This window comes from Antrostomus carolinensis, unplaced genomic scaffold (assembly GCF_000700745.2).
Source record: "Antrostomus carolinensis isolate BGI_N321 unplaced genomic scaffold, ASM70074v2 scaffold28533, whole genome shotgun sequence".
Taxonomy (NCBI): Eukaryota; Metazoa; Chordata; class Aves; order Caprimulgiformes; family Caprimulgidae; genus Antrostomus; species Antrostomus carolinensis.
Genome location: NW_010303585.1, coordinates 4,498 through 15,247, shown reverse-complemented (window position 1 = coordinate 15,247; position 10,750 = coordinate 4,498). Strand labels below are relative to the sequence as shown.

The 10,750-nt window shown below is 57.0% G+C and overlaps 1 protein-coding gene across 1 annotated transcript in view; it reads right to left on the bottom strand.

Annotated features, from left to right (window-relative positions):
- The window catches only part of MPP1 (MAGUK p55 scaffold protein 1), an 11,866-nt gene extending 2,128 nt beyond the window's left edge, over positions 1-9,738 (bottom strand). Inside the window, exons 1-11 of the mRNA XM_010164158.2 lie at positions 9,649-9,738; positions 9,070-9,213; positions 8,650-8,728; positions 7,553-7,638; positions 7,265-7,333; positions 3,482-3,678; positions 3,100-3,206; positions 2,108-2,188; positions 1,448-1,528; positions 770-972; positions 49-123 (exon numbers count right to left, since the gene is read on the bottom strand). Of these exons, the coding sequence (XP_010162460.2) occupies positions 49-123; positions 770-972; positions 1,448-1,528; positions 2,108-2,188; positions 3,100-3,206; positions 3,482-3,678; positions 7,265-7,333; positions 7,553-7,638; positions 8,650-8,728; positions 9,070-9,213; positions 9,649-9,738 (1,212 nt within the window). The remainder of the gene's footprint in view (positions 1-48; positions 124-769; positions 973-1,447; positions 1,529-2,107; positions 2,189-3,099; positions 3,207-3,481; positions 3,679-7,264; positions 7,334-7,552; positions 7,639-8,649; positions 8,729-9,069; positions 9,214-9,648) is intronic.
- Between the last annotated feature and the right edge of the window lie 1,012 nt (positions 9,739-10,750).

Here is a 10,750-nt window from a genome sequence, read left to right as displayed (position 1 = left end):
AGGCAACCCTGGCTAGAGAGGGACTCAGCCTCGGTGCCCCACACCCACCTCTTCTGCCTTGTCTGTTGGAGCAATGAAGACTATGAACGGGGAGAGCTCGGCTGTGCGAACAATCTTCAGGGTCTGTGGAGAGAAGGGTGTAGTTACCAGTGGCCATACCAAAGTGTGTTTGTGGGAGCAAGCACAGCCAGCTGGCTACTGTCCCCCCCTCCATGCCATGCTGCCCCCCAGCCGGGGTGTGATGGTGCCCAGTGGTGGGCTAAAGGGGCCACCCCTAGTCTGGGACCTTCAGCTTTCTGGGTGGACTCCTGAGTCTGAGCTTACTCAGGTGATGTGGGGGCAGTGGGCAAAGCTGGAGCAGGGGTCCCAGCATGGCTTCCCCTGCACCTCGTGGAGGAGGACACAAGGGCATCCCCAGCCCTGCTCTGGGCTGGCTACTGGGCTCAGCCACCTCTTTGCAAAGCAGCACCCACACCCATGGTGTCAGAGAGGGGAAAGGGGTCCCTGTGTGGGGCCCATGCTGGCCCTGCACCCCACTCACCCAGCAGCCTGGCCCTGGCCTTGCTGTCGCAGCCAGGTGCGTGTTCTGACGGGGATTATCCTCACTGCACCCATGTCTTGGGAGTGGAAATGCCACCCCAGCACTGCCTGGCTTTGGGAAGGGAAGGTGGGCAGTGCACGGGGAAGGGCAGGGACAGTCACAGCCAGCACCCAGGCAGTTCAGTCTGTGGCAGCCCCTGTCCTGCCCACCTCTTCCCCTGCTCCCTACCTGGGGCTCAATGTCCAAAATAGCAACTTTGTCCTGCTGGTGGATCTTGTGCACTGTTTCAAACTTGGTGCCAAACATGTGTCCCTGGTAGCTTCCAAACTCCAGGAACTCATTGGCTGAGATGTCCCGGGTCATCTCCTCCGTGGAGACAAAGTAGTAGTCCTTCCCGTCCACCTCATTCTTCTTCTGGGGGCGTGTGGTGTCTGGGGAGGGAGGGAGATGGTGAGTACTGGCCCCCAGAAGAACTGGGGAACAACAGAGTGGAGTGGGCAGCCTCTGCTCTGGGTGACCTGGGCGTCTTGCCTTCCCTTTTTGAGCATGGAGCCAGGGCACAGAGGACCTGTGTACCTCCAGATTAGGCTGTACTAATCCCCCTTCAACTCCTTCCTGATAAGGACAAGTAGGGAACTCAGCCAGCCAGAGGAGACCCATTGGGATGTGAAGAGTGAGGTATCTCTGCAATGTGGGCAGCAGCAGCCCTGCAGCCATCTGGGGGTAGGTTCAACCCATGAGACAGCACGCAGGGAGGTCCTACAGTGCCCTGTGTGGTGGCTTCTGACATCAAGGACTTAGTGGTGCTGGAGGAACATCTCCTCACTTCCCCTCTGCTGTCAGAAGGTCCTGGCTCAAGGAGGTGAGAGCAAACAAGTCCTGTGTTGCTCCTGGCTGGGTACTTACATGGGGGTGGGTACATGAACTTCTCCGGGTTGTTGCTGAGCAGAGCATTCTTGATGTGACTACGGCCCACACCGCTTGCCCCTGCAGAGGACAGATGGACACTACAGCTGGGCTCAGAAAAGCCTGGCAGGAGATGCTGGAGCCCCTCCACAGCACTGGGTCTGAGGAAAGGGCCAAAGCTCCTGGGGCTCTGTTTTCTGAGCTGGTCTGTGCTGGTGTGTCTTCCAGCCCTGGAAGAGGCTCTCCCTTCCCTGGGCATGCTCACCTCCAGCCCCAGCTGGAGATGGGACCTGTGCCCACTGGGGAGCCAGCATGGCTGGGCTGCCCATGCATGTGGGGTCCACCACCAAGCGTGGCAATGCTTGCTCTGGTGCAGCTGCACAGACCAGAGCTGCTTTTAATAAAAATTACCCATACAGATACTTAGGAGCTGGGAACTCCAGAATTAACTCTACCTCAGCATTGCAGTGCAGGTGCCAGACCACACAATACCACTTGGAGGTCAGCCTGCTTGGTGACCACTGCAGGCAGGAAAAAATGCTCACCAGAGTTTACTAGGATTTGAAGAGCAGTGCTGCCCCAACCCCAGTCTATTCTTTGCTCCCCCCCAGGACCTACCACAGGCATCCCCCACGTGAGGATGCCTGGGGCATGACCTACCGATGAGCACCAGAGTCTTCCTCTTGAAGGCAGGCAGCCTCACCACCTCCTCATATGAAACCACATCCAGCTGGTCAAAAACTGGGCCAGAGGAGAAACAAGACAGTGAGTGGTCAGAGCTGGCTTGGCTGCAGCAGGACTGTGTTTGTGTCAGACTGAAGCCAGGTTCTTGGGCAAAATGGGGGGGAGCGATAAGGGCTGGGCTGGGAGCTTCTCCCTGTTTGGCTGCTTGGAGAAAAGGGCAGCAGCTTCAGCAGCAAGCAGCACATGAGGTGTGGAGGGGGTGCTGGACCAGCAGCTGCTGAAGGAGAAGTTGGGGCTATTCTCACTCAGTAACTCTGCTCAGGACAGTAGGACCTGGGAGCTGGGTGTGGAAGTGGCAGGACACTGCAGGGAGCTTGTTGCTGGGGGAGCTTTATTTATCCTGCTGATTTATGGCCTTGTTTGTTGCTGGTTGGAGCTGCAGGCTGGGCTAGGAGCCAGCATGTCCTCAGACACCCGTCTTTGCCGGCCCAAGGCATGCTCAGCACGGGGTGTTTGTATGGGCAGCAGAGGGGCAGGATCCCTGTCCCACCGGGGACATGGCCTGGCAGCTGCTGGGAGCAGTTTGGGTTGTTCCCCAATTGATGAGCAGCAGCAAAGCCACCGCCTGCCCCGTGGGGGTTTGAGGGCCTGGAAGCCTGACCTCCCAAAGAGCTCAAGGCCAGGAGTGCCAAGGACTGTCACCGCAGAAGAGCATGGGAGCTTGGTGCCTGGCTCCTGCGTGAGCCAGCCCGGGCCTCGTGCACTACAGAGGTGCATGGGGACACAGCTGTGGCCACCTGAGGGGTAGGAGAACTTTGGAGAAGGGATTCAAAAAAGCTGCCAGCTGTGGGATATCCTCCAGAGGTCCCACTGCCAACACAGCTGGACCGTTTGGTCTCCCATGGAGGACAGAGGCAGGAGTGACGGCCAGGGCTGGGGATGGAGCCCATTGCTCTGCTCACACTTACTTGAGCTGTGCTTGGCCAGGTATTTATCTTTGCACTTCTTCTTCTTTCCAAAGGGGCTACAGCTTGGGGATTCGCTCTGACTGGACTGGGTGACGCTCGCCACACGCCTGCCAAGAGAGGATGACACCACCATAGTCTAGCTGTCACCCCAAGCCCTGGGAAAGCAGCAGGATTGTCCCTCAGACATGCAAGGGCAAGAGAAGCAGAGTGGCTACTGGGACAGGTAAAGGCTCACCCTGTGGCAGATGAAGGGGACATTTGCCTCCTTTTCCCAGCAGTGACACTGGTGTTACCCAACACGGTCACGCTCCTGGTAGGATGTGGTTACTGTTCCCGCCTCCACTCCCAGATCCAGCCCTTCTGGCCAAATCCAGGGACCTACCACTCCTGCAGCTCCGGAGAAGGGATGAGTCCCGCTGACTCGGTGCAGGAGCCCTCCACACGGCCCTGCCACCAGTTGCTGTCATCCTTGTTTATGATTTGAATCACGTCACCGGTCTGAAATTTCAGCCCTGCTTCCTTGCAGGGGATCAGGTTGTCTTTTTTGGGGTCATAGTCAAACTGTGCCCTCATGAACATCTGCAAAAGAGAGAGCATGGCTGTGCAGGGGGGCTGAACTTGGCCGAGTTCAACTCCCGGCCCCACATTGCATCTCCCAGCAGCGACTGCAGAGCCAGCTCCAGGCACAAGGTCTCTGCTCCAGGAGGGACCCCAATCCCTGCTGCTTTCCAGGCCCCATGAAGCCAGGTGGGGAGAAAGGAGAAGCCTTGGGGGAAGCTCTTGGGCTTAGAGCTGCAGTGAGATGTGTGGGTGGGTAAGGGAGGGAGGGAGGAGATGGCATCTTGGCCCTGCTGGGAGGCAGTGAAATGGCCTCGCGTAGCCCCGGATATGTAGCCCCCCTGCAGTCCCTGGGTGCTGCACAGTGCTGGTGAGCCCAGCCAGCCAGAGATGAGTCTGACCACCTGGACCAACATGGTGCACAGCAACTGGGGTCTGCAATGGGGTGAGCAGAGAGGAGCCATCACAAAGGTGCCCCCATGTCCTGGGGACCCCAGGGAGGCCACGTCTCAATCCCCAGCTGCTGTCCCCTGGCCTCTCCCCAGCACCAGCACACCCCTGCATGGCACAGAGCCTTCGGGGAGCCAAGGCTGTGGTGTCGTGTCCATCCCTGCCTGGGACTGTCCTGGCCTCTTCAGCATCAGCTATTCTTGCAACGTTACGTTCATCAAAGCTGCAACTGGAAATGAGCTGCTGCTGCTTCCCAGGCCACTGTGCCACCTTCCTGGGGCTGGGAAGCCCTGGGGACCAGGAAAGCATGAGAAAGTGGCCTTTCCCTGTCCCTTCTGCTCACTCAGCTCTTTGGGAAGGAGTCTACAGTGCCTGCTCCCACCAGGGAGCCCACCCCACTGCCTCTCCCTGGCCTCAAGGCCTCCTGAAGCCAGTAGACAGCCGGACGCCCCTGAGCTCTCGCTGCCCCTGAGCATCTTGGCAAGGTCAGGAGAGAAACGGCATGTGGCTTTTGCACATAGACCTTGTTTTCCAGGAAGGCTGTTCAGGAAAAACAGACTGTCAGAGAGCAACAGGATGGATAAGAGTCACCTGTCACCGGGAGGAGGGCAGCCCACGCATGTGCCCCCAGCGTTTTCTGCACTGCCGCTTGCTCTCAGTGCCTGGCTGAATGGCTTCTCATCTGAAATGCTGCTGCAGCTGCAATTTGTCCCTAGCCAGTGCATTTGGCAAGATCAGGACCAGGTCAGGACTAGGGCACAGGCAGAGCCAAGGCACGGTAAGGAGGATGGGGAGCGAGAGGCAAGGTTTAGGGAACAAAGCAAGGCTGTGTCTGAGCACAGACCTCACACTGCCCTTGCTCCCCTCCTGGGGTTTTTTGTCCCATGGGCCTGAGGCTGCTGGGACCCCCCAGTCATGGTGTGAAGTCCTGCAGGCTCTCCCCCAAGTCCCAAGTGCTCTGTGGTGTTTGAGACTTCTGTGATCACTCAGGAGATCCTTCTACAGGGGAAGCAGCACTCTCAGACCCAGCCTCACGCTCGGGCTAACGCAGGCGTCCCCCGAGCACAACCCTGTCACGTTATTTGACAGAAATGACACACATAGCAAGCAGGCAAAGGGATTGACGTGGGGCAATGCCTGTGTTCTCAGATATGATAGGCAGGGCGTGGAAAGTCATCCTCCCTGGGTAGGGTAGACCATGCTGTCCTTGTTCCATATTTAAACAATTTCCCACAGTATGTCCTCCTTCAGCAGTGCTGCTGGAGGCACAGGGCCAGCAGGACACAAACATGGTTCCCTTTCACTGCCAGAAAGGCAGACATATGGATCAAGCTGTGACATGAGATCTAGCACAATGCAAGACAAAAAAAATTGGAATCTCTTCTCAGGATGAGGATTGATGCTTGTTTTGAAAGCATTCTCTGGCATCAGGAAACTGCTCATCAACACAAACACACAAGGGACACACAGCAAGCACTGCCCAGGCACCTGCCTGGAGCCCTCTGCTCCCACAGCCCTGGTACCCCAGCCAGACATAGCCAGGTCACTTTTGGGAAGACCCTCCCTTACACCAAACAGGAGTTAGCATCAGACAGCTTCAGGGATCACCAATGGACTGCAAAGGGCCAGCTCCAAACACAAACATTTGCCTGCCTACTGCCAGCCACCTCTCTGGGGCTCAGAGCCCAGGTACTGAGCAGGCTCCAGCATGAGAAGCCCTGGTCTTTAAAGTCAAAAGGCTGTGGTTTGCGCCTGGGAACAGGCTGGAGGTAACCTCGAGAGCCTCAAGTGCACAGTACTGCTTCTCATTAGGATCCTCCCAAACAGACTTGCCCCAAGAGACACTTGCCAGGCCCCGAAATGAAGATGATCATTGGGAACCAGGAGTTGAAACAAAATCAGAAGTCCACTGTCAGCAGTGGACTGCAACAAGCAGAGCTGCGGGCAGCATGTGAGCTGTGGTTCTGGGGAGCAGGCAGCATCATGGGCCTGGACACAACAAGAGGGAGAATAAACTGTTGCTGGGAAGGAGTTTGGCCCTGTGTCCTTCCCTGAGCCCACAGCCAGCCTCAGGTGAGCCTGCAACCATGTCCTTTATCTCAGAGGTAACTTTCTCCCTGGCACTGACCTGGCCTGGCTGATTGGAGCTGGCTGGATCAGGCCAAGGAGGGCAGATGGACAGCAGGGAAGGGCAGACATGGGCCAGTGTTTAATAAACAAACACATGCAAGGCTGGTTAAGCTGGAATGGGGACAGCATGGGCTGAGCAAGAAACAGGGACAGTTTTCACATGCTGCCACGTTCAGAGACTTCAGCTTCTCCAGGTAAGGCAGGAGGGACCTGCCAGCACCATCCAGCCCCCACTCTCTGCCTCTGAGGTCCTCTCCCACTCCTGCCTGCCCCTGACAGTGAGGGGCTGTGCTCCTACACCCACAGACAGGACAACATCTCAGCCACCACACACTGAAGTCTTGGCAGAGGAGCCAGCCCTCCCCACTCTCCTTAGTATTTTGGCCACAGCAGGACTTCAAAGGCAAAGCCAGGCAGGTGTCCCCCCTTGTCACAGCACATCACTCCCGCCCAGGCAGCAGCAGCAGGCAAAAGGAGCTGCCTTCCCCTCTGCCACCACTTCCTTCCTCCCACTCGCTGCTCACAAGCATGCTGGTGGCATCCGAACCTACGTCACCCTCCTTGCGACTGACGCACCCGGCATCAGTGACAGTGGGGAGCAGCAAGAGCCCGGTGCTGCACCTGGAGTGCTGCTGTGGCCCTGTAACGGGGATGTGGCTCTAACGGCCATGGCTCTGGAGGTGGCAGGAAACTCTCACGTGCTTCCTGGTGTGCACATCCTGCTGCTTTCCCATCACCCGACACAGCACACACGTACTGTTGTGGTTTGGGCATCCCAGGCCCACGTTCCTACATACACACTGGGTAAATGCATCCACACAGGGACAAAATCTGCTTGTTTGCAGTGATGCAAGCATAGGACAGGTCCCTTCATCCTCAAGCAGCTCTGGCAAGGTGACTGGGCAGCCATCCCCTCGTCCTTCCCCTGGCTCAGCACAGATCTCTCCCCAGCACTGATCCCCTGTGGTTTGCTCTGGTCCCACAGCCATGTCCCGGCACAGCCCGCAGATCTGGAGGCTGCACTTACCTGGAGAGCAGGGAGGCGGCTTTGTTGGTTGGGAATTACTTTTATTGAGACCATCCCCTTGGTTTCTTTCTAGTGAATAAAGGAAGGGGAGAAAGAGTTTGAGAAGGTGGTGCCTGGAGGCAGCATGACAGCCTGGCACAGTGGCCCTGGCTCCTGCCACATCACACTGCTGCAGGCAGCCGTGTTGGCTCTGCTATCTAGGAGAGGGTGAATGCTCAGCCAGCATGCACATCTGCAGGCCAAAGGGGTCCTTCCAGGGGAACAGCCTCGCCAAACACAAATACCTACCAGCATCTTCTGCAGCTGGTCAACTGAGTGGTTGCTCACACTCTGCCCATTGATTTCTATGATTTCATCACCCACGTGAAGGGAGCCTGCCAGCAACGGGAGAAACATGAAAATGCAGAACCGGACAAGAGCCACTCGCCAAACCCAAACTACACAGCTCCACCAGCCTCCTGACCCCCTGGGCAAGCTGTGGCCAGGACACCGTGGTGTTTGCCTGGGCAATGCTTGTGGAGCCATACATGTCACCTAAGCACAGGGGACTAAACCACAAGGGGAACAAATTCTTCCCCCTCCACATAATACACACTTCATCCAGGCTGAAGGTCATGAGGTTGCTTTCCACTGTGTGTCCTTCAGTGCTTTAGATGGGTCAAAGCACTTGTCTCAGAGTTATTCAAACCTGACCCCGAGTCCCTCACCTGAAGCCAAATGGCAGCCTCCTTACAGGGCCCTTAACACAAACATTCTTGACTTTGTGTGGTTTCAGTTTATGTACCCAGCCAGATTACAGCCTCAGAGATGCCACTATAAATCAGGCTCCAGTAGCGTTATTGGAATGGCTCCTGGGTTATTTTGGCAGGGGTAAGCTCAGACTTCCCACTTGGATCCAAGGCTGGAAAAGGGGCCTCTTCTTCTAAGCACAGAACATCTTATTTCCATGCCCCCTTGGCAAGACCCAAAACCAGAAAATAGCACCTATTTATTTCTTTTGGCACCTTCTTTTGGTCCGCAGAGCCAATCCACAGCAAGCCTGCTCCACCTGTGCACTTTAGGAATGGGAAGAGCTTCCCACACAGCCTCTGGGATATGATCCATCTCTCGTTACAGTGACCCCATCGTGAGATGGAGACAGACGGTTCCTTTTTGAGAGAGCCCTTCCCCCAGCCCTTAATTTCTCCCTAAAGCCTCCAGTGTACTAACATGACAACCATGCAGAGAGACCAGTGAGTCCTGAGTTCCCGACATATTTCAACAGACCTAGATGTCCACGTCACAGGGGAAAGCCAGCAGTGCTGGGGGGCTGCCTTATCTCTGCACGGAAAGAAACCAGCTGCAGACATGCACCCCATACACTGCCTCTACAAGGGCCTCATTACCTTGTCTGTGAATCATGCCCCCGTGGAAGATCCTGGCCACCATGCAGCTCTGCTTGTCGTTGAGCTTCAACGTGATTCCCTGGAAGACAGGAAAATCCATGACTGCTCGCTGGAGGGGAGAGCTCCCGCACTCTCAGCGAAGTCCTCTCCAGGACCATGTCCATGGTGGGCTGTGCAGTGGCTGAAGCCATCTGCTTGGCCAGCCCAACCTGCTGCAGCTTCTCTTGGCACAAGTGTCACCACCCTTTGATGGGGCTCGCTCTGGGTCGCCAGGCAGGAGGCAGGATCTAGCACCCTCTTCCCATGGCCAAGGTCTCCAGCGATCTCCTGCTTCCCCCAAGGCCAGGCTGTTGGCATGGCTCTGCCTGCCCCTCCACCCCCCTGGGTGTCACCAGGCTTTGGTATCTTGCTAGGTCTCACCATGGGCTCCTCCGTGACCTTCTCAAACTGGACGAGGCGTATCTTCCGCACCTCACGGCTGTTGCTGTGGGAGGGGCTGCCCAGAGTGGCTGAGCCGTTGGTATAAATGTCCTCAGTCATGGCATTTGGGGACTGAGTGATGGCCTGTCGGGGCAAAACAAAGACCGGGGTTTAGGGGTCTACCTGAATGGGGCCTGGGAGTACCAGCTCCCCGCTGTGGGGCTGAGCCACTCCACTGTGTTAGAGTGCCCGGGGTGTGGATGGGGCACAGGGGAAGGAGAGACCCATGTGCTGGAGGAGAGGACAGTAACAGCAAGAAAAGAAAACAAGCAAAAGAGCTTCACCCTTGAAGATGTGGATGTGGGCTTGATCTGCAGTTTTCCAGCATTGGAAACACAGGAGGTAAGAAAACTGGAAAAGCTACAGGTAGAAAAAGCCAAAAGAGTCCACAGCTGATCATCTTCTGCAGCAACGAGTCCTAAACACTACTTGTGTGTCAGTCGCAGCAGCATTGGGCTTGTTGCAGAGCATAAAGCCCAGGACGACTTCACTGAGTGAACAGAGCAGTTTGGGACTCACCCTGGAGAACTGGGGCCAGTTCTCTTGCTCAGTTTGCAAGTTCAACCTTTCCTCATCTATGTCAACAGGCAACTGACAGTGCAGAGCCATGTCCACATCCAGGCACTGGAGGCAACATGCTCCCAAGCCAGCCAAAACACCCTCGTTCCCCTCCCCAGCTCCCAGCTACAGACCAGTTGACACTGGCCAGCACTAGGAAGACAAGCAGAGGCTTTCAGCCATGGGGACACCTCTGTTCTGTCTCCAGCAGGTGCTGGCACAGGGGCAGGTGGAAGGTGCACGGGGTCCTGGGCAGAAACCTCCAAACCCACCCTGCCATGCAGCAGGGACACTGCAAAGTGAGCTGCCACCTCCCAGTCGGAGAAAGCCTGGTGCAGGCCTGTTAAACCCCTCAGGCACGCTGGGCAATGTCTCTGCACAGCTCACAGACACGCTGGTTTGCCCCCAAGTGCAGTGCACTTCCCTCCAGCCTCTCCCAAATCGGTGCTGACCCAGCAAAATCCAGAGCAGCTTTGATCTGCAGCCCCTGCCTGCCTTGTGGGCACACTCAAACCCTTCTGGCTGCCCCACTCCACACCAGGCTGCCGGCTTTGCTGTCTAGTTTGCAGCTCACACCCTCCCTCCCAGCAGCAGCAGGGTTGGGAGCCACGGCCAGCAAACCTGCAGGGACACCCAGCAAGGTCCTCGCCAGCTTCAGTCCCACATCAGTGATGTGGCACACCATGTCCAGCCAGGCAGAGCCAACATCTCTCCCTGCTGCACGCCAACCTGCCAACACGCAACCAAGAATGGGGCTCCGGGGCTCCACGGCAGTGGCTGGGGAAGTGACAGCCTGACCCCACCACCCCGGCTCGCTCTCATCCACTGCAGGCATCTGGCCCAGAGTTGAGAAGAGGCTGCAGCACTGTGCCATCGAGGGCAAGATCTGGCCAGGCCATGGGGAGGTTTGTGCAGATGCAGCTGAGGTCAAGAGCATTTGCTGGTGGGGTGCAGCCACGGCGCTAAACCACAATAAAATCAGCTTTGGTAGGGATGTGCTGGAGTGCTGGCAGGCTGAGACCGTGGTCCAGCCCTGTGCACTGGCCAAAAGCAGTGAGAGGGC